The sequence below is a fragment of the Macrobrachium rosenbergii genome, chromosome 48, assembly GCF_040412425.1.
Source record: "Macrobrachium rosenbergii isolate ZJJX-2024 chromosome 48, ASM4041242v1, whole genome shotgun sequence".
Taxonomy (NCBI): Eukaryota; Metazoa; Arthropoda; class Malacostraca; order Decapoda; family Palaemonidae; genus Macrobrachium; species Macrobrachium rosenbergii.
This window is the reverse complement of record NC_089788.1, coordinates 12525502-12550501: the sequence shown is the minus strand read 5'-3', so window position 1 is coordinate 12550501 and position 25000 is coordinate 12525502. Positions and strand designations below refer to the sequence as shown.

General features: G+C 35.5%; 2 protein-coding genes across 2 annotated transcripts in view; both read right to left on the bottom strand.

The window, feature by feature from the left end:
* LOC136831267 (uncharacterized) overlaps nt 1-25000 on the bottom strand; it is a 276313-nt gene that overhangs the window by 101510 nt on the left and 149803 nt on the right. The gene's annotated exons all lie outside the window — the stretch shown is intronic.
* On the bottom strand, nt 4806-5711 carry LOC136831681 (protein PIF-like). Its single transcript, XM_067092310.1, has one exon. It carries the CDS (start codon nt 5709-5711, stop codon nt 4806-4808), a length of 906 nt encoding a protein of 301 aa, XP_066948411.1.

The following is a 25000-nucleotide window of genomic DNA, read 5'->3' as shown; positions in this document are numbered from 1 at the left end:
ACAGACACAATAAATGTTCGTTATTATTATAAAAAAAAAAAAAATCTCAAGGTCTACCCGTAACGAGGGACTTGTGCAGACCAACTAAGGACAGCGCATTGGACACACCGCACGACCTCTGAATAGAAAACTGACAGGAACCGAGATCTCAAAGTCAGCCCGATTCTCGTTTCCCCAGAGTTTGGACTGAAAGGACAACATTGCATTCACCAGGAATCCAGCGAAGGGAAAGACGAAAGCAAGGTGACCTTTAGCGTTCCCCTCCTCGCTGGCAAAGATCTAGGAGGAGGTATCTACGCAGTGTCTAGAGGAGGGAATATCATTTTTTCCCATATTTTTATTTCACTTCACGATGCACTTTTTATTATTAGTTTTCTGTAAAAAAAAATAAAAACTACTGAGATAGTTATTTGTCTGTGACTGTCCGTCGGCACTTTTTCCGTCCGCCCTCAGATCTTAAAAACTACTGAAGCTAAAGGGCTGCAAATTGTTATGTTGATCATTCACCCTCCAATCATCACACATACCAAATTGCAGCCCACTAGTCTCAGTAGTTTTTATTTAATTTAAGGTTAACGTTAGCCGTAATCGTGCGTCTAGCGCCGGTTTAGGTGCCAACAACACGGGCCACCACCAGGCCGTGGCTGAGTTTCATGGGCCGCGGTTCAGAGTTTCATGGGCCGTGGCTGAGAGTTTCATACAGCATTATACGTTGTACAGAAAACTCGATTGCGCCGAAGAAACTTCGGAGAATTTTTTACTTACTTTTCCCTTCGACGGTGTATCCCAAAAGGATATAAAATGTCTTCAGGTTCTCAACATGTCTTTTTGGGATGGGGTTGCTAGACCCATACCATTTTCAACCCAGGTTGCAATCTATCATATTAACATCAATAAGATAAAAGTTGCTTCCTCTTCGATTTCATCACACTTTTTGAATGCATTACGTTAGAGTGCCTAAGTTGTTGTTATTATTATTATTATTATTATTATTATTATTATTATTATTCGAAGGAAGAAGACCCTCTTTGAGGCAAGTTTTGGCAATTTGCAAATTGACTTTATACTGAGTTTTCTCAATTCTTCTAATAATACGCTTTCGCTGCGCATCAGTATTAGTCAATATTTGGCCAGCGTTCATATTTCGATGGATAAAACAGCGTATTTCTTACAGCAGAAATTCTTTATTTAAACCATGGCATCAGGTAACTGAAACCTGGTATGTAAATCCGTAGATTTTTTTTCCCTGACTTCTATTTGGTATTTCTAGTGGTCTTTCTGTCGACATGTTTCGACCAGCTCGATGGTCATCTTCTGTAGTTGGAATGAGTTAGAGACACAGGGCGCTTCTGGCGGATCAGGTCAATTTTTCATTGGCTGCCGGGGGCGATTCTCTTCTGGCGAAGTCTCCTCTCGCGCAGTGATGGTTGTGGGCGCTCTTGTGCGCGTGCGCTGGAGTGCACGTTAGAGAGTATATTATTAGGAGGGTTGCTGCCCGCAGATGGACGTTCCTGATTGGTTCGACCTGATCCGAGATCCCCTATACATACCCCGACCAGCACCCTGTGTCTCCAAACTCATCCCAACGTCCAGAAGATGACCATCGAGCTGGTCGAAACATGTCGACAGAAAGAGTACTAGAATTATCAGACAGACGCCAGTAACAGAAAAAAAGGGGGCCACCAGGAAAATCTAAGGATTTACATACCAGGTTTCAGTTACCTGCTGTAATGGTTTAAATTAAGAATTTACGCTGTAAGAAATACGCTGTTTTATCCATTGTAATATGAACATTGGCCAATTACTGACTAATATTGGTGGGCAGGAAAAGCGAATTATTAGAATAATGGAGAAAACTCAGTATAAAATCAATTCGCAAAATGCAGCCATATTATTATAATTATTATTATTATTATTACTCACATTCAATAAGCTATTACCATGAAAAATTGAGTCCCACAAAACACAATGTCCATAAGTAAAAAAAAAAAAAAGAGGCAAATGGAGAAAATAAAAATTGATAAATCAAATAAATAATATGACAACAACAATAAAAGTCGGAGAAACGTAAGAAACGCAAGTAACCCAAAAATAAACATAAATAATTATAAATAAATAAACAAATATACATAAATAAGCAAACAAGGAATTAAATAAACAAAGACGTAAATAAATAAACAGAATACCCCACCCTCGGAGCAATGGCGTTATGGCAAGTCCACCTCCGAGCCATAATTCCAGGGCGGGAGAGCTGGAGGGCAAAAATCCTTTGTCCTGGAAACAAAGTTCAACAATAAGGACCAAGTCAACAGGAAAACTAATCAAGAAACTTATACCGTAATGAACGTAAAAGAGACAAGCACTCTTTGTCAACGTAATTTACACCGCACGCAGAGCGCACAGTGTAAAACCAGAAGTAATGCTTTAAAAAAAAAAATTTATATAAGTTTTCATCTTTGTCGTGGTGGGATGGAATGGAATGGGATATAATTTTTAGGCCAAAGGTCAAGCGAAGGGACCTGTGAGGTCATTCAGCGCTGAAAGGGAAACTGAGAATAGAAAGTTTGAAAGGTGTAACAGGAGGAAAACCTCGCAGTTGCACTATGAAACAACCGCTAGGATGGAAAGTCAAATGGAAGAAAGAGAGTATGAATAGGGGTACAGTAAAAGGAATGAAAAGGGTTGCAACTAGCGGTCAAAGGGACGCTGCATAGAGCCTTGAGTAATGCCTACAGTGCACCACATGAGGTGCACTGACGGTTCTACCCCCTACGGAGAACTGGTGGATTAACGAATACCATTTCTTTTTGAACAACCACCATACGAACTGGATTAAACTCCGTTTTTCGCTGTAATTATACGATTATATCTCCTTCTCCACAATCATCATACATATTATCTTCCTTTTTTATTATCACTTTCGCATTATATTTCCCTGTCCGCTATCATCATGAAAATTATTTTCATTTTCCCATTATCACCTTCCACATAATATTTCCTTCTCCACTATGGTCCTTCAAATTATTTTTCCTTTTCCATTACTGCCTTACGAATTTTATTTCCTTCTCCACTATCATCCTGCAAATTATTTTTCCTTTCCCATTATTACCTTACGAATTTTATTTCCTTCTCCACTATCATTCTTCAAATTATTTTTCCCTTTCCATTATTACCGTACGAATTTTATTTCCCTCCCCACTATTATCCTTCAAATTATTTTCCCTTTTCCTTAATTACCTTCCACATTATATTTCCTTCTCCACTATAGTCATTCAAATTACTTTTCCTTTTCTTTAATTACCTTCCGCATTATATTTCCTTCTCCACTATAGTCATTCAAATTACTTTTCCTTTTCTTTAATTACCTTCCGCATTATATTTCCTTCTCCACTATCATCATTCAAATTATTTTTCCTCTTCCTTTATTACCTTACGAATTTTATTTCCTTCACTATAATCCTGATAATTATTTTTCCTTCATCACTATCGTTCTGAGAATTATTTTCTCATTTTCACTCTCATCATCCAAATTATTTTCAATCTCATACCAGCATCATACGAGTTATAGCTTTTAGTTGTCTGTAAAAGAAAACTATTGAGATGGCTTTGTCTGTCCATCTGCACTTTTTCTGTCCTCCCTCAGATCTTAGAAACTACTGAGGATAGAGGGCTGCAAATTAGTACGTTGATCATCTACCCTCCAATCATCAAACAAACCAAATTGCAGCCCTCTAGCCTCGGTAGTTTTTATTTTATTTAAGGTTAAAGTTAGCCATAATCGTGCGTCTGGGACCGTAACAACACAGGCCACCATGGCCGGCTGAGAGTTTCATACAGCATTGTACGCTGTACAGAAAACTCGATTGCACCGAAGAAACTTCGGCGCATATTTTACTTGTTTCTATAACGTCACAAGAAAATTATCTTCCATCACCATTATCATAATTTGAATTGTATTTCCTTCTATTTCATCATCATACTAATTATACTTCCTTGCCACTACCATCATATTAATTTTGTTCCGCTCTTCAGTGTCACCTCACGAATAATAAATACATCATTCTTCAACTGTCAACATACTAATTCTCTTCTCCAGTCTGCCCTAAAATGGAAGACTGCAGTATCTGCAAGAATACAGAACTGAGAAAAATGGTAGATACTGTAGTTTTCCCTTGCCTTACTACTGATTTTGCAGATACTGCAAATGGGATCCGCTAAATGCTCGTGGAATGCGTTGAAGAATCATTCTGAAACTGCAGTAACTTGTGTATTTTGTGTTTCACGAGCTCAATAGGTGGCATATCTCAATTTCGAAAATTTTGCAGATACTGCAGTATTCCATTTTAGGGCAGCCGTCTCATCGTAAAAATAATATAATTTCATCAATTATCATCATATGAATTGTATTCCATTCATTGCTATCATCGTATGAACTATTATCCCCTTCTCCACTTTCATCAAACGAATTGCTTTTATTTTGCACTATTATCGAATTATATTCCTTTCCCCACTCATCAGTTGAATTATATATTCCTGTCCCTTATTAACAAAGGGATTATACTCTATTCTGCTATTGCAAAAATTATATTCATTTAACACTATCATGTGTTATAATTCTTTCTCTAGTATCACCACAAGAATTATGTTCCCTCTGAACAGATATCAAACGAATTATATTTTCTTACCTGCTACCATCAAAGGAATTCTAGCCCCTTTGCTAACATCATAAGTTATATTCCTTTTTCCGCTATCATCATCACACGAATTACATTCGTCTTTCCATTAATTAGGATTATATTCCCTTCTTAACCATCATCACCCCTTTCGCCCTTATCATCAATATTCTTTACTCGATCATTATTCCTGTCATCATCATCATCATTCTTTTCGCCCTTATCATCAATATTCTCATCTCGATCGTTATTCCTATCATCATCATCATCCTTTTCGCTCTTATCATCAATATTCTCAACTCGATCACTATTCCTATCGTCACCATCATCATCCTTTTCGCCCTTATCAACTATATTCTCAACTCGATCATTATTCCTATAATCTTCATCCTTTTTGGTCTTATCATCAATATTCTCATCTCGATCATTATTCCTATCATCTTTATCCTTTTTGCCCTTATCATCAATATTCTCATCTCGATCATTATTCCTATCATCTTCATCCTTTTTGCCCTTATCATCAATATTCTCAACTCGATCATTATTCCTATCATCATCATCCTTTTCGTTCTTATCATCAATATTCTCAACTCGATCATTATTCCTATCGTCATCATCATCATCCTTTTCGCCCTTATCATCTATATTCTCAATTCGATCATTTTTCCTATCATCTTCATCCTTTTTGCCCTTATCATCAATATTCTCAACTCGATCATTATTCCTATCATCATCATCATCATCCTTTTCGCCCTTATCATCAATATTCTCAACTCGATCATTATTCCTATCATCTTCATCCTTTTTGGCCTTATCATCAATATTCTCATCTCGATCATTATTCCTATCATCATCATCCTTTTCGTTCTTATCATCAATATTCTCAACTCGATCATTATTCCTATCGTCATCATCATCATCCTTTTCGCCCTTATCATCGATCTTCTCAACTCGATCATTATTCCTATCATCTTCATCCTTTTTGCCCTTATCATCAATACTCTCATCTCGATCATTATTCCTATCATCTTCATCCATTTCGCCCTTATCATCAATATTCTCAACTCGATCAACATTTCTATCACCGATATCTCATTTTCGTTCATTTACCTTCATTTCACACCTGCCTTAAATAAAAAAAAAAAAAACATACAAAAACACACATTTCCCCTTTTTTTAAATCTCCCTTTTCCTTCTTCACCAAAGGGTTGAGAGCAATAACCAGCTTATTTAAGTATTGGGGATTCTTGAAATATGATGCTGAAGAAAAATGATCCGTGGCTTTTCCCTGCAACAGGTCAAAAAAATCTTTTAATTAAGCCCGAAGTAGCGATGGTACATAGACATAAGAAAAAGGAGAGGATTAAAAATATGAGAGAGAGAGAGAGAGAGAGAGAGAGAGAGAGAGAGAGAGAGAGAGAGAGAGAGAGAGAGAGAGAGAAATTACTTATTTCATATCTGATCTAAGCAAACTCGTAGTTGTAATCGTATACAATAAGCAAGAAATTACTTCACTTCAACATAAAAGTCGACTCTTCATGCAAGGCTCCGGCGCAGATTAACTTCGAGAAAAAACAAGCAAATAATGCGCCCAAGTTTCTTCGGCGCAATCGAGTTTTCTGTACAGCGTATAATCAAGGCCACCGAAAATAGATCTATCTTTCGGTGGTCTCAGTATAATGCTGTATGAGCCGAGGCCTGGTGGTAGCAGGGCCTATATCGTTGCCAGACGCACGATTATGGCTAACTTCAACCTTAAACAAAATTTTAAAAACCACTGAGGCTAGAGGGCTGCAATTTGGTATGTTTGATGACTGGAGGGTGGATGACCAACATACCAATTTGCAGCCCTCTAGCCCCAGTAGTTTTTAAGAACTGAGGGCGGACAGACAAAGCCGGCACAACAGTTTTCTTTTACAAAAAACTAAAAAAACAATACATAAAGTAAGTTTACAATGTTAATATAAATAGTGCACACCTATTAAACAACAGCTATAAAACTTATTTGCACATACAGACAGCCATATTCAGTATGAAAACCACGTATGTATGCATGTACATTTATTCATAAAATATACATAAACAAACAAACAACTGGCCCCACATTTTCCTCATTGTTCAAAATTTTAAAATAAAACATTTGACTAAATATAAATATTTAAACAATTCAGAGAGCTCTTTTTTTTTTTTACATGGATATCAATCTGCACTAATGTAAGCGTCGGTCGCACTATGGCCTACCTTTTCTTTAAAAAAAATCATGATTTTTAATACCGAGAATAGAAGAAGAAGAAGAAGAAGAAGAAGAAGAAGAAGAGAGAGAGAGAGAGAGAGAGAGAGAGAGAGAGAGAGAGAGAGAGAGAGAGAGAGATAGAGCGCGCGCTACCATGAGCTCGCCCCCTTTTCATGCAAAGACAAAAAGTGAGGCGTAGCTGTGCTTCTCCTCCGATCACGGATTAAAAAAAAATTGGACGCCGTCTAATTTTTTATGACATTCCAGAGTCCCCCCTGAATAGAACCTCGTCGTCGTTTTCTGCAATGTTGCATATGCAGTGATTATAATTGTACACGCCATTCAGCGCCATTCACCTGCGATTCCCGGAAAACGTTTCTCTTTTAATGAAGGGACTGGAGGGCTCTCTCTCTCTCTCTCTCTCTCTCTCTCTCTCTCTCTCTCTCCGTTATCTGTAAAGGCTGTGCTTTGCATCTGTCTGGAATGTTGTCCTACAGTGTACTGAACTCTTCTGCGGGGATTCCCTATTTATGTATGTATGTATGTATGTATGTATGTACACAAATTTACATGTATATAAGGAAGAGGATATTGCATTGACATTCGTTCAAGTCAGGCATTTTTGGAGAATGTACCAATAACAGAATTGGATGCTTAAATATTACTTGTCGCTGCACTAAAAATACTGCGTATATCGTGAATACATGACGTACATGAGTAAAAAAATTTTTAACAAATTCAGACTTTTTTCTTATCTGGGAGCAAGAATAGTTCAGATGTTTTTCCATCATTGTTAACAGGAATAATTCTGACGTTTTTTCTTAACTAGTAACGGACAATTCTGACGCTTTTTCTTAACTGGTAACATGAATAATTTTGACGTTTTTTCTTAACTGGAAATAGAAATATTTCTGATGTTTTTTCCTAATTGTTAACAGGAATAATTCTGACGGTTTTTCTTATTTGTTAACAGGAATAATTCTAACGTTTTTCCTTAACTGTTAACAGGAATAATTCTGACGTTTTTCCATACCTATTAACAGGAATAATTCTGACGTTTCTTCTTAATTGTTAACAGGAATAACTCTGACGTTTTTTCTTAATTGTTAACAGAAATAATTCTGAGGTTTTTTTCTCAATTGCTAACAGGAATAGTTCTGACGTTTTTCCTTAAATGTTAACAGGAATAATTCAGACGTCTTTCCTTAATTGTTAACTGGAATAATTCTGATGTTTCTTCTCAACTGTTAACAGGAATAATTCTGACGTTTTTTCTCAACTGTTAACAGGAATAATTCTGAATTTTCTTATTTGCTAACAGGAATAATTCTGACGCTTTTCCTGATGGTTAACAGGAATAATTCTAACGTTTTCCCTTAATTGCTAACAGGAATAATTCTGACGTTTTTCCTTAAATGTTAACAGGAATAATTCAGACGTCTTTCCTTAATTGTTAACTGGAATAATTCTGATGTTTCTTCTCAACTGTTAACAGGAATAATTCTGACGTTTTTTCTCAACTGTTAACAGGAATAATTCTGAATTTTCTTATTTGCTAACAGGAATAATTCTGACGCTTTTCCTGATGGTTAACAGGAATAATTCTAACGTTTTCCCTTAATTGCTAACAGAAATAATTCTGACGTTTTTTCTTAAATGTTAACAGGAATAATTCTGACGTTTTTTCTTATTTGTTAGCAGGAATAATTCTGACGTTTTTCCTTAAACGTTAACAGGATTAATTCAGACTTTTTCCTTAATTGTTAACTGGAATAATTCTGACGTTTCTTCTTAATTGTTAACAGGAATAATTCTGACGTTTTTTCTTAATTGTTAACAGGAATAAGTCTGACTTTTTCTTATTTGTTAACAGGAATAATTCTGACGTTTTTTCTCAACTGTTAACAGGAATAAGTCTGACTTTTTCTTATTTGTTAACAGGAATAATTCTGACGTTTTTTTCCTAACTGTTAACAGGAATAATTCTGACTTTTTCTGTAATTGTTAGCAGGAATAATTCTGACGCGTTTCCTTAACTGTTAACAGGATTAATTCTAACATTTTCCCTTAACTGTTAACAGGGATAATTCTGACGTTTTCATTAATTTTTAACAGGACTAATTCTGATGTTTTTCCTTAACTGTTAGCAGGAATAATTCTGACGTTTTTTCTTTACTAATAACATGAATAATTTTGACTTTATTTCTTAACTGGAAACATGAAGAATTCTGACGTTTTTTCTTTTGTTAACAGGAATAATTCTGACGTTTTTCTTAATTGTTAACAGGAATAATTCGACGATTTTCTTAATTGTTAACATGAATAATTCTGACGTTTTTTCTTAATTATTAACAGGAATAATTTTGACATTTTTTCTTATTTGTTAACAGGAATAATTCTGACTTTTTCCTTAATTGTTAACAGGAATAATTCCGAAGTTTTTTCTTAACTGTTAACAGGAATAATTCTGATTTTTTTTATTTGTTAACAGGAAGAATTCTGACGTTTTTTCTTAATTGTTAACAAGAATAATTCTGATGTTTTTATTTTGTCAACAGGAATAATTCTTACGTTTTTTCTAAACTGGAAACAGGAAGATTTCTGATGTTTTTTTGCCAATTGTTAAGAGGAATAATTCTGACTTTTTTCTTATTTGTTAACAGGAATAATTCTGACGTTTTCATTAATTTTTAACAGGAATAACTCTTACGTTTTTCTTAATTGTTAACAGGAATAATTCTGACGTTTTTCTTAACTGAAAATAGGAAGATTTCTGATGATTTTGCTAACTGTTAACAGGAATAAGTCTGACGTTTTTTCTTATTTGTTAACAGGAATAATTCTGACGTTTTTCGTAAATTGCTAACATGAATAATTCTGACGTTTTCCCTTAACTGTTAACAGAAATCATTCTGACATTTTTCCTTAACTGTTAACAGGATTAATTCTGACGTTTTTCCTTAACTGTTAACAGGAATAATTCTGTCGTTTTTTCTTGATTGTTAACAAGAATAATTCTGACGTTTTTCCTTAACTGTTAACAGGAATAATTCTGACTTTTTTCTTAACTGGTAACATGAATAATTCTGACGTTTTTTCTTAATTGTTAACAAGAATAATTCTGGCGTTTTTCTTAATTGTTAACAGGAATAATTCTGACGTTTTTTCTTAATTGTTGACAGGAATAATTTGGACGTTTTTTCTTATTTGTTGACAGGAATAATTCTGACGTTTTTTCTTAATTGTTAACAGGAATAATTCTGACGTTTATTCTTTACTGGTAACGGACAATTCTGACGCTTTTCTTAACTGGTAACATGGATAATTTTGACGTTTTCTCCTAACTGCTGACATGAATAATTTTGACGCTTTTTAACTGTTAACAGGAATAATTTTGACGCTTTTTCTTAACTGTTGACATGAATAATTTTGACGCTTTTTAACTGTTAACAGGAATAATTTTGAAGCTTTTTCTTAAATGGTAACATGAATAATTTTGACGCTTTTGTGGTCATTTGGTGCTCGAGCGTTCCATTATAAACGCCTTTACTGAGAGTTCCTGGTGATGAAGTATTCGAACGTTTTAGTATAGAGAACCTTAACTGAAAGTTCTTGGTAATGTGGTACTCGAATGGTTTAATATGGACAACCTTAACTGAAAGTTCTTGGTAATGTGGTACTCGAACGATTTAATACAGAGAACCTTAACTGAAAGTTCTTGGTAATGTGGTAGTCGAACGAGTTAATATAGAGAACCTTAACTGAAAGTTCTTGGTAATGTAGTACTCGAACGATTTAATATAGAGAACCTTAACTGAAAGTTCTTGGTAATGTGGCACTCGAACGATTTAATATAGAGAACCTTGACTGAAAGTTCTTGGTAATGTGGTAGTCGAACGATTTAATATAGAGAACCTTAACTGAAAGTTCTTGGTAATGTGGTAGTCGAACGATTTAATATAGAGAACCTTAACTGAAAGTTCTTGGTAATGTGGTACTCGAACGATTTAATATAGAATACCTTGACTGAAAGTTCTTGGTAATGTGGTAGTCGAACGATATAATATAGAGAACCTTAATTGAAAGTTCTTGGTAATGTGGTACTCGAACGATTTAAAATAGAGGACCTTAAGTGAAAATTCTTGGTAATGTGGTACTCGATTTAATACAGAGAACATAAAGTGAAAGTTCTCGGTTATGTGGTACTCGAACGTTTTAGTGAACTCCTTTACTTCAAGATGCCTTGTTATTTGGTACTGAGCATTTTAACTTAAAACACCCTTACTTGAATGTTATCGGACACGCGGTACTCGAACTTTCAACATAATAACCATAACTTCAAAGTTTCAGGTCATGTAGTGCTCGAGGCGTTTTTGTGGAATCACCTTTACTTGAAAATTTCCTATACAGAATGCTTTGAGGTATAGAGTGTGAACGCTTGAAGCGTTGGAAGGTATATCGCTCAACAGATGTTACAGGTGTAATCATGAAATTTCCCATATGCTCTGGTCTAAAATAATAAGAGTTATATTGTTCAAACATGAATACATATTGAATCTATTCATGCGTTAAAAATTCAAGAATTTTACTAGAGACTGCAATCATGGAGAAATTACGTAAATATTTAGATATAGAAATGTAAAGCATATTTTATTTCTATTTATTTGTGTGGCCTCTAGTTCATGATATCATATTTTCCGATTTCGAGTATCATAGGGGTTTTCACAAAAAATCGATCATTATTCCGTTTTGTATAGTTGTAAAGTCAAATGCTGTAAATGATAAGTGCTTCGTCACCAGTGGGATTGGAACTGCTGACTGGTTGGAAAACAACGAAGATCCAGTGACTATGACTATTCAGCCAACAAAAGGTACATATGCCTGTCAAATTCATGTTTTTGTACTTAGAATCAGCGTCCTAATTTAGGTTAAAGGTTAAAGCCCTCCTGGGCCTCGCAAGGCCCATAGGGTCGTCGCTGAACTCCGGCTTCTTAGGCCGAGAGCCAGTGTGGAAGAAGTTCTGTTGCCTAAGACACGTGGTCAGTGTATTGCTAGGCCCAGTGTTTAACCCCCAGCCCGAGGGCTGATACCTATTTTCTTGCTAACCCTCTCGAGTTTTCAGACTGCTAGGTTGGCGGGCTACCGGGTTTATGCAACGGCCCCATCCCCAAGCGGCCAGTAAGTGGGGGGATTTGAACCCCGGTCCTCTCAGCTGGTAGGCGAGAATCTTATCACTGCGCCACCACGGCAACAGTGCTGCTAATTTTAAAAAGTTAAAACGAAGATCCAGAAACAAAAAAAAAGATGGAAAGCATAAAGCCATAAATTTTCGACATGAAAAAACATACAGCGCCACATAAAAGGAAAAACTCTTTGGCCATGTTATAGGGAGTTCCACAATGGCCAATCAAATGTGGCAAGGTGATCACGTTTCACGAGGGTTCGTTCTCCAAATTTCAATGTTTACCACCTGCTGAACCTCCAGTTCAATTTGACAGTATCTTTGAAAGCGAACTTTTCCTCCTTCCCAACTACTGCTGGGAACTGCAGTGTGGTTTACAACCTAAAAAGGTTTCAACTTTCGCAAGTGCTACGAAACTCTCTCGCACTTTTGCCAAGTGCCCTGAGAGATCATTGCTTTAATTACGACCATTGTAATCCGAGATCATCCTCTCTCTCTCTCTCTCTCTCTCTCTCTCTCTCTCTCTCTCTCTCTCTCTCTCTCTCTCTCTCTCTCTCTCTCTCTTCGTTCCGTTCCGCAAAGGGCGAGTTAAGGCACGTCACCTTTGTTTACTGTAACAGAACCATTACTGTTTCCTGCTGAATAACAAACACTAATTGGAGAACAAATATATCTGAGGAATCCATATACAATTCCGGAGCGTTATGTTCATTCTGCATTGAGCATGACGCTTCGAACCTGTTTGTGGATTTATTGAATATATTTGTTCTCCATTTTGTGTTTCTTTTTCAAGTTTCCAAGTTCGATACTGATCTGTTGTGATCACTTTTTTCTGTTACTGCAACGTAAAGAACCTCAAAATAAACCAAGAGTGGCATTGGGATAAATTTTTAGATATCATCTAAAACATTAAAATAAAACTGATAAGAAACAAATGAATAGCAAAACAAGCAAGTAAAAAATGCGCCGAAGTTTCTTCGGCGCGGCGATCGAGTTTTCTGTACAGCCGCGACAGCGTATAATCAAGGCCACCGAAAATAGATCTATCTTTCGGTGGTCTGGGTACAATGCTGTATGAGCGGCGGCCCATGAAAGTTTAACCACGGCCTGGTGGTGGCCTATCCTATATCGTTGCCAGAAGCACGACTGTAGCTAACTTTAACCTTAAGTAAAATAAAAACTACTGAGGCTAGAGGGCTGCAATTTGGTATGTTTGATGAATGGAGGGTGGATGATCAACATGCCAATTTGCAGCCCTCTAGCCTCAGTTTTTTTTACGATCTGAGGGCGGACAGAAAAAGTGCGGACAGAAAAAAGTGCGGACGGACAGACAAAGCCGGCTCAATAGTTTTCTTTTACAAAAAAACTAAAATTGGAAAAAGTTATGGGCCAAATGAAATAGAGAAAGGAGACGAACAAGAAGGAAAAGAACGAAGCCGGAGCAGGTTATCAGGGTGGCAGACGGACAAACGGGAGCTTTCGATAAATGAAAGTGGTTGCGTCAAGCAAAAATCCTCTCTAGGTTCTTTTTTCCTTACATTCAAATCATCATCCAGGGTTATTCAAAAGGGAAAGAAATCCTTAGGGATATAACGTTTGAAGCGAAATTCTGGGAGGATGAAGGATTCGGATATTCCTGAAAGCATAAACTTTCATCACGAAAGATTTACATGAAATACCAAGCATACTTACATATGCATACATCTGGTTGTATTCCACATAGAAAAATGAAAGATGTTTTTGGTTAGAGTATGCCCAACAGTTTCGTCCTCCACTGTTGGGCATATTCTAGCCAAAAAAACTTTCATTTTCCTGTGTGGAATACAACTAAATAACATATCTTCGTGTCTAAGATTACCAGTATTGTATACATACATATATGCAGTCTTACATACATACAAAAAATGAGTGTGTTTGGAAAAGGACATGTGAATACAAACCTCGTTCAAAAAAATACTTGCTGAAAAACATGAGAGTAACAAGTTCTTAGGGAGCAGGGATCCCTCTCAATGATTACCAAAGGCATAAAGTTTTAGGAAATGGGGAAATTTTGTTTAAATATTTAATAATACATAAATAATTGAAAGAATGAACCAAAAAAGCGAGAGGAGCTAAGTACTTGAACATACTGATCAAAGTTAATGAAGTGTAGACGTCTCTATTCTAACAGTTGTAAATGTTGCCATAAAAAAAAACTTATGGTCAGTCTTTTTACGGACGCTCCAGACAGCTTCCTGTTTTCCTGTCAGCACGATCTGTCTATGTAGTTTGGTCACCAAATGGCGATGTTGTGGCGACATTTTGACAAACCCTTTAGAATATTAGAGACCACTTAATCAGTAAGGAGTTCGACCTTTTAACTGACAAGCGTCTCTAAAACTTCAATCATCCAACTTTCATTTTCGTACAGGAAAGCCATTTTACAGACTCCATCACTACACACTTTACCGCTTACGTACACATGTATTTTGTGCCATTATAATTAAACTTCCTTTGGAGGCAAAGGCATTTTCGGTGGATTTCAGTATACGTCTTTTTAAAGTTACCCCGTAAAACCAGAGAATTCAAAAACATCTTTTGTACAAAGCTTGTGCATTTTCCGTGTATTTTAAGCATATCTTCAAAGATCTCTAATGTATTTGCGGTGCATTTAAATCTCAACAGGAAGAAAATGGCATTTTAGTGTCTGGTAAATGTTTACAAAAACAGGTTTCATTGTTTTCATTTTTTCATGAGCCTTCTTCTCCCAAATTTATTTACAGAGAAACATAGTTCGAATTCAAACACCGGATGTGTTACATAGATAACTTCAACAATGCACAGGGTATCAGTGTCCTGAAGAGAGAGAGAGAGAGAGAGAGAGAGAGAGAGAGAGAGAGAGAGAGAGAGAGAGAGAGAGAGAGAGAGAGAGAAATTCGGCATTGTATATTAATGACTGCCCACTGTCATCATTAACTTAATCAGGTCTTATTTATTATGGGAATCGGGAGCCAGTGGAAAACACTAATTTCTTCATAATAAGAACGTAGTAAGTAACCATATTATGTTTTAATCTATTATTATTATTATTATTATTATTATTATTATTATTATTATTATTATTATTATTATTATTCAGAAGATGAACCCTATTCATAATGGAACGAGCCCACGAGGGCCATTGACTTGAAATTCAAGCTTTCAAAGAAAGAAGTAACAGAAGGTATAACACCAACGGTCTATTGGTAAGGAACTCAAACGTCTACACTTGCCGTCGTCCATCCCAGGGACCTCCTCCATCACCAGCGGCCCCTATGTAATTATACAAAAGGAAGGTACCTTGGTCCAAGCTTATCAATATAAATTTCTCAAATCGTTCTTTCTCTTATATATCCCTACTTCTTTCATTTCCTCTTATGCTGTTCTCGCTTCTTTTTCATAATATCAAAACCTTTCTTTACATTGTCTTCATATCTGAACGTACAATAATAATAATAATAATAATAATAATAATAATAATAATAATAATAATAATAATGCTAGGAGATTCACAATTTCGTGAATAACAATCTGTGCAACAAAAATCCATAATTATACAGTAATTACATAGTAATATATTTACTATATAATTGTGGATTTTTGTTACATAATAATAATAATAATAATAATAATAATAATAATAATAATAATAATAATAATAATAATAATAATTTGGTAAAGGGCGTATCGCTGAGAAAGGGACAGTTTCTCTATGACCGTTATTATTGCTCCCTTTACGTATGAATAAACCATACAACAGGTAAATGAAGGATACCGGTGCGACCATGACATTACTGTAATGAGATAATTACAAAAAAAATTACTGGGCTAATTCTTCCCTTGACAGAAAACACTGCATCGTTTTTTAAGAAATCTGTCACCATGATGAATTTTTTTATAACAGCAATAATTGGACCCCTTCTATTTTTTTCACAGAAGTGTGCTGTTCTTCTTGCACAATAAATATATCAATAATAAATAAATAAATATAATAAGAAGAGAGTATATTCGTGAGGTATGCATGAAGAGACATGTGGAGGAAAGGTAGCCACGACTGTATATAACTCTCTTACCAAAAGTAACCTCGCCTAACCTAACCTCACTATGATTTAGCCTAATTAAGATTCCTGAAAATGGACATCCCTCATTATTTCCCAAGAGCTCATAATTACCGCGAACATTATGACAAACCACACTTCATAGTATGTTAGAGTGTTCATAAATGACAAAAAAAAATAAATAAATAAGCAAACTATTCATTTTTAACACTACGTTTCGAGAAGACGTCACAAAAATCTTCCTTTCTGTTTAAGTACTTTTCAGGAAAATACGACCTAACAAGTGAAAATGCTCGAGATGGGTTGCAAATTCCCGAGATGTACTGCACCAGCCCCGGTTTCTTGCCATGCCTCTAGGTTAGGTGGGTTAGGTTGGGTTAAGTTGGGTTACATTATGACCCACAGAAAAATTTGGGCATGGGAAACATAGTGAAATTATTTTCAAGAAAATTCTATGGTTAGTTTTTAAGATATGGCGTCCCGCTTTTTTCAAGGAAAGGTGCCGGTACTCGGTTGCATCACGGGAAAATGCTCCAGAGTTACAGTAGTGTTGAGAGGTCCCGGGAAACTCTGCGGGAAACGTTCGCCACCTATCGCTTTAGAATTAACACTCGCATTTGAAGACCTCAAACTCATGCCCATGTTGACACGAGGCCCACCTTTAGCACGACACGTAAAAATACATGCACAATTTTTTTCAGTAACTCTGCTAACAGAGAAGCAAACACAGAATAATCACACACAAAAACACAGCCACATTAATGAAGGTGATTATCATAATTCCTCAACAAAATCAGGTTCCATTTTTTTTTAAGGAAAAGACAACCCTCGCTGCACCCTCAAGACCATTTTCGACCAACTTGCAAAATTTCATCTGTTTATCTTAATTTTCGTTTGTCAGTGTTTCCTATGTTAATAGGAATTCTTACAGCTTTCTAATGTTGAGTAATGGCGATGCAAACACGACACTCATCACATATAATAATAATAATAATAATAATAATAATAATAATAATAATAATAATAATAATAATAAAATTTTCTGCAAATTATAACAGCAGCAATAATATCGTAAATGCTATGTTAACGGGACTTCTTACAGCTTGCTAGTACAGGGTAATGCCGATGCAAACACGATACCCATAAAATAATAATAATAATAATAATAATAATAATAATAATAATAATAATAATAATAATAATAATATTAATAACAGTTTCAGCAAATTATAACCACAACATTAATATCGTAAATGCTAACTATCTTTGTGATGGTCATGCCGCTGTTGTTTTCCATGTCAAGACCAGATACACACCAACCCCTGAGAGAGAGAGAGAGAGAGAGAGAGAGAGAGAGAGAGAGAGAGAGAGAGAGAGAGAGAGAGAGAGAGAGAGAGAGGTTTCTCTAGTGGACTTTCTCTCCAACACCCTGAATAGGCGAACAAGACTGAAGTGTTTTTCATGAGAAGGGATGCGGGTGCCACTGGAATAGAGAGAGAGAGAGAGAGAGAGAGAGAGAGAGAGAGAGAGAGAGAGAGAGAGAGTGGGGGTTTAATAGTGCATGGTGGCGGGGGAGGGGGGGATACGATCTGCTATTGGCATCAAAAGAGCGACCATCTCTCTCCTTCTCCTCCTTTCTCTATCTCCTTCTTTATCTTGATTTTCTTCCTTATTCGTACTGCGTGTTAGAGTCGTTTTGAGCCCCCGCCCCTTCACCCCGCCTTCGCCAGTTCAAAATACTCGTTACTGTGAAAAACAAAGTATAAAATGTTGCACAAACAACGGACGCTAAATAAAACCACTAAAGTAAATATAAATACCATACATACTTCGTAAGTGCCATTATAATCATACATACACAAAAAAATCCTTCGGAAGAAATAATGTAAGCTTTCTTTCTTGCTTAACGGAAAATTCATATGAAAACGTCAGCTCTTCCGCGTCGAGAGGTCTTCAACGTCGAGCGTTCTCGAGATCTGTCATAATTTTGTGAGGAAAATCATGAGAAAAATGCAACAAATATAATACCAAGAATAACGGGGAGCAACACATTACAATAAGACTCGCTACTGTTAAGTGTCAGAGTACGAAATATTCAGGTGACGACGCGTGTTTTTCATATGCAACTATACACACACAAACACACGTATATATATATATATATATATATATATATATATATATATATATATATATATATATATATATGTATCTATAAATATATATTAACATATTTTATATACACACACATTTATATATATACTGTATATATATATATATATATATATATATATATATATATATATATATATATATATATATATATATATATCTAGATATGAAAGACGTTCTTGTCGATTAAAAAAATTTTATCATAACACCTATGTCTAGGCTATATGCAATACAGCTTCCTTGGAGGTACAAAAAGGACACAAGATTCAATACTTGTTTAATTTTCACAAAAACTGACTTCTTTTCTTTCTTGAAAATATGACGAATGGACAAGTGATACTCTTCACGCTATACTGCAAGCACATAATATTATTATTATCATTGTCATTACCACCACAGATAAAGATCAACCTTCTCTATACGGATTTGAACCGCTGACCTATGATTTGCCAGGGCAAAACTAATTCACAGGTCAGTGGTTTAAATCCCCGAAGAAGAGTTTGTTTTTATCATCCATTTCCTGGTGAGATTGTCAGCTTATTATTATTATTATTATTATTATTATTATTATTATTATTATTATTATTATTATTATTATAAAGCTGGTTAACCTGATAGGGGTGAAGGAGACAGACAACTATGTGGAAAGAGGTCACATGCAGCGGATTGACCAGCAAGAAATACAAGTGAGCAAAGCATCAGAGGCAGAAAGAATGCTCTCAAGAAACTTTGGCACTGCCTACAGCGAGCAATGCAAGGCATACTGTAGTTGACAACCCCCTTTAAAGGAAACGCGCAGTACAGAGGAATGTGCGATATCAATCAACAGCGCTTGACAGACTTCAACTGGTGCAAAGAAGTTTTGTACACAGCGTAAAAACAGCAATAACGCCGATTCTCTTGTCTAGGTAGGCTGGATGAGTCCAGAAGTTCACACAAGTCCTTTATTGTCCTCAACACCTTAGCCCACTTACCAGCAGTCTTAGGGCAAGGGTCAGTACTGGCAAAAGGCCAACTTAAAGTCAAACCAAGCAAGCGAGCACGCAATATAAAGCCTTGCACTTATGGGTACATAATCCATATATAGTACTTTGTCTTTTTCTTCTTGGATAAAGTATCAATACCTCAGTGTACACTGCACAATGATATAAAGTAAGATTTACAACATGTGAATAAAGACATCCACATTTTTACGACGAAATTTTCCGATGAATATGATAACCGAGAATAAGGTCACAGTCATAACTATTTGCATAAATATCCTCCAAACCTCTTTTTTTCTGACAAGCAATATCCCACAGGCCGCTTTGTTCATGAATGTTTCCTTCGAATAAAATAACTTCTGGTGGCTAAAGAATCCCTACTGGCCTTATATACGGCTGCAGTTAAGGGAAAAACTTCTTGTCGAATTTTTAAACAACGGGATTGTATGAGTAAATATCACCTTGCTCTTCTCTGATTTTCTTTACAGGCTTCTTTCCATTCTTCGAACACGATTCTGATTCCATGATTTTGAACCTCATATAAGGCTGATTCACATTATAACATCACGTCACAGACACATCACGTCACGTCAGAGTACCTGAGAACTTCTTACATGCAATCAAATGGGCTTGTTCACACCATCACGTCACGCCACCATCAAGCACACGACATCCACCGTCACATCACGACACGTTTTTGGGAAAGAATATTTTGACGTGACGTGACGGTGCTTATGCAAGTTTCTTAACGCTGAATCTGTGAGTCGCTGAGGTTGGGCGCGAACTGAACGCGATTGTGATGGATAGTGTGAATACAAGGCACGGCTGATGGGACGGTGACGCGACATAAAAAAGTTAAGTATACCTTAGTTTTATCAGACCACTGAGCTGGTTAACAGCTCTCCTAGGGCTGGCCCGAAGGATTAGACTTACTTTACGTGGCTACGAACCAATTGGTTACTTAGCAACGGGACCTACAGCTTATTGTAGAATCCGAACCACATTATAGCGAGAAATGAATTTCTATCACCAGAAATAAATTCCTCTAACTCTTCATCAGCCGGCCGGAGACTCGAACTCGGGCCTGGCGAGTGCTAGTCCACAGCTCTACCGACTCGCCCAACGAAGAGCTTGGTGACGCCACGTGATGGTATAATGTGAATCAGCCTCAACTAGTCAGAAAGTAGCTACTCTCATGCAGTTGTCATTACGTCGTAGTAAGGACTTCGTTTGCTCATAGTAAAAACAACTTAAAAACCATAACGTGCATAAAATGCTTGGGAATTAAAACTCCAAAGTTATATACCGCTATATGTTTTCTATATAGTCATAAGCAGCTTTGCCATTTTTACAAAAGTGCCTCTTCAGCTTCAGAATGATTAAAAATCTATCGTTCTCACGCTGAAAACCTTTGGAATATTGTAAACAATATTCCAAAGGTACTTAACACCTATTGACAATGTACAGCAATATATATATATATATATATATATATATATATATATATATATATATATATATATATATATATATATATATATATATATATATACATCTACAAACATATATATTTACACATACTTATATTTACAAACAATATATATATATATATATATATATATATATATATATATATATATATATATATATATATATGACTTTTTTTTTATCTATATATATATATATATATATATATATATATATATATATATATATATATATAGAGAGAGAGAGAGAGAGAGAGAGAGAGAGAGAGAGAGAGAGAGAGAGAGAGAGAGAGAGAGAGAGAGATTAAAAGTAGATTTTATATGACTTGGAGTGGGAATAGCAAATTACTAAAATACTTCTCAACAGCATTTTCATGGGTCTTCCAGCCTTCAAGCCACAGCATAATTTAAGTACAATTTTTTTTTTATCAAGAAACAACTATCCAGTTTGCAATGGAGAAAAATGGTTCAAAATCGCCACAATATCTAACAACATTCCTAAAAACAACAGAATAGGCAAACAAACATTCGGTTAAGTAATGAAGGGTAGTACAGAAAGGAGGCTAAACCACTTTAAAGCGCATAATAACTATTATTTACACAATAACTATAGTCTACAAAAGTAATATTAATTTCAAGATTACTTCACATTAAACTCAAAAATACAATTATGTTAACATTCTAACATTACTAGCATTCGTTCTCAACTAACGAAATACCCTATTCAGCCTTAAAAGCAAATGAGAGAGAGAGAGAGAGAGAGAGAGAGAGAGGAGAGAGAGAGAGAGAGAGAGAGAGAGAGAGAGAGGTAATGAAGATTTGGTTGTTGTTTGGTCCGCAGGTGTGTATACAACTGAGGCATTTAATGATTTCGCATCATAAAACAAATTCATACACTAATGGAACTGTACATATCGAAGTATTATAAAAATCACGTTATGTTTTGTATATTTCATCGATTTATTTATATCTATACATATATATACATATACAGTATGTATACATATATTATATATTATATATTATCTATGTATATATGTATGTATATAATATATATATATGAACAAATATATATGGATATATATATATTCATATATTCTATACATATATATATATCCTGCATATATATATACAGTATGTATATATATAATATACATATATCTATATATATACATATATAGATATGAACAAATATGAATATATACAGGACAACATATATATGTATATATATATATATATATATATATATATAAATTATATATATATATATATATATATATATATATATAAATTATATATATATATATATATATATATATATATATATATATATATATATATATATATATATATATATATATATATATATATATATATATATATATATATATATATATATATACACAAACTGGAAGATAACCCATCAAAAACAGAACACAGGGAAAAAGGAACAACAAAAATCTCCCAGGAAGAGATGAGTTACACTGACCTCTGAAGTGACGGGACATCCATCAAAAATATAAATATAACAACAGTGATGAGTCAAGAGTTTTAAAACGAGGGAGTCGATGGCCGGAAACACCATCTCACTCCTTCTATCTATTTTCCAACCAATATATATATATATATATATATATATATATATATATATATATATATAATTTATATATAAATATAATATACTGTACATATATAGATGTAAATAAAAGGAGAAAATATAATAAAGATACACTGTATTTTTATGTGTGACTGTATGTGTATGATTTATCCAACAAAGAGCAGTGTTCCCTACGCTAAGGGTGGTTCCTGAGGAAAAGCAAAACAAAACAAAACTATCCTTATGCACAAATAGGTAACACAAATGTCAGTTTACAGCAACTAGTTTATTACCTATAACCTAACCCCTGCCTGTCTTTCTCATACACACACATATATACTACTTATACAGATATATAATTATATACATTACATATATAAACATATATATATATATATACAGTATATACACGCACACACATATATATATTATATAAATGTATATGTATATATATAAAATCACACGCGACAAACATCGTCATTCAGATATTTCTCTCTCTCTCTCTCTCTCTCTCTCTCTCTCTCTCTCTCTCTCTCTTATATAACCATGAGCAATAGATACATTCCGAACCAGCACAACGAAGACATGAAATGCGGTAAAACTTTAATAACAAAAATGCCACCAATATGTAACATGCAAAACCTGAAGAGTTCTTGGACGGCCTCCGGTACTATAAAAAAAATATAATGTAGTGGAGTCCATACCTTCCAAACACCAGCCCCGGGGACACACTCATCCCCCTCTCCACTGCTATTTACTAAATATTCAACGCCAAACCCTCAACATACCCGGCGGGGTGGGGGGAGGTTGCTTTCTCTTCTCCTTAGCCTTTTTCCTTCTTTTCTGTCCACGTGGGATAAAAAAGGCCTGAAAGACGGTTCAAGGGGAAACTCACTTCTGTTCTGGAAAGATAAACTGGGCATGAAAGCGGGACTTGAGGTGGAGGTAGGGGCGAGGGGAGATCGGAGGGGGAAGGTGGGAGTGTGAAGGGGTGGGAGTGTGAAGGGGTGGGGGAGCCGAAATACGTGAATTCAAATAATAATTTGCGGAAGAGGATGCTCCGGGAAGTGAATAAGCGCGCTCTCAGGGATATTAAAGAGAGCCCGGGATACGCGCGTCAGATCAAAGGCTGAGGAGGAAGTGGAACTGACGCAAAAGGTTACTCTCCAAAAGGATTATTTCATGCATCCATTTTTTCATAGTTTTTTTAAACGAGTCTACGGGTATTAAAACTATCCTTACGTTTTCCATTGTCCAATCTCTGTTGTTATCATTTTTACGAGTCTACAACCACTCTTACATTTTCCATCGTCCAGTCTCTATTGTTACCATCATTTCTCACGGTTAGATACACTAACATTTATGAGAAGAAATTTCAGGTTAGACGAGATCATTGGTTAACTTAACCGGATACTTAAAACATGCCTATTAAAGTGGTGAAACCATATTACTGTGGAAAAACACAAAAAATGAAATTCTGAAGGCAGGGTGAAAAGGCGTGGCTCAGCTTTTAAGGAGAGAAACATATAACTGTAAGAAAACAGCAAAACCTTCAAAATGTTTTAAGCTAAGGGGATATTTCCTAGATAGTGACCCCCAAGGCTTTTTAACACGGTATGTATCCACCTTTGCGGCGTGTTTAGTACAAGCCCGTTTAAGATCACCGTAAATACATAAACAAAAGACTAAATATCATAACGATAACGACCCACAAGAAACATTAATCCCAGTCATTATCTAGGAAAGATCCAGCGAAGGCATTGACACCTTTGTCTCAAAATTTGATCAGCAGTGATCAGCATGATGGACTTCCGTGTTCATTCACTGCATTCGGGGTACTGAAAGACTGAAAGGTAACATATGGTTTCAGGAGCTGAAGAGACAATTTTCACATCATTCAAACGATTAATGCCTAATCATGCAACCACGGGCGAACCAAATCCTGACACATTTTACTTAATATCACGTTACTTTTAATGGATATAAATTATTCTGAAAGTCATCTCTACATGTACCCGCCAGAGTACTTTTAAATGTTCAGCACTAAAACTACAGCCCATACATTAATTACCGACATAAATGTCAAAAAGAATGAAAGATTGTTTTGAGAGAGAGAGAGAGAGAGAGAGAGAGAGAGAGAGAGAGAGAGAGAGAGAGAGAGAGGGTGTATTACTAAGAAAAATTGTAATATTTTGTTGATATAAGTAAAATGACAGAGAGAGAGAGAGAGAGAGAGAGAGAGAGAGAGAGAGAGAGAGAGTTACTAAGAAAAAATTATGATTCTGTTGATTTAAGTAAGAGAGAGAGAGAGAGAGAGAGAGAGAGAGAGAGAGAGAGAGAGAGAGAGAGAGAGAGAGATGGATTACTAAGAAAAATTATAAGATTCTGTTGATTTAAGTAAAATGAGAGAGAGAGAGAGAGAGAGAGAGAGAGAGAGAGAGAGAGAGAGAGAGAGAGAGAGAGAGAGAGAGTCCCATAACCAAATAGTAAATAGCATTCAATCCGTATTTATACCCAGATCAGCGTATGGCCATCCTTTCCAAACAGATAAACAACAACAACAAGAACCCAGGAATGGAGACACAAACATAAACAAA

What these genes read in the sequence shown, in the direction of transcription:
- LOC136831681 (XM_067092310.1), bottom strand. Translation starts at nt 5,711, where the DNA reads ATGGATGAAGATGATAGGAATAATGATCGAGATGAGAGTATTGATGAT.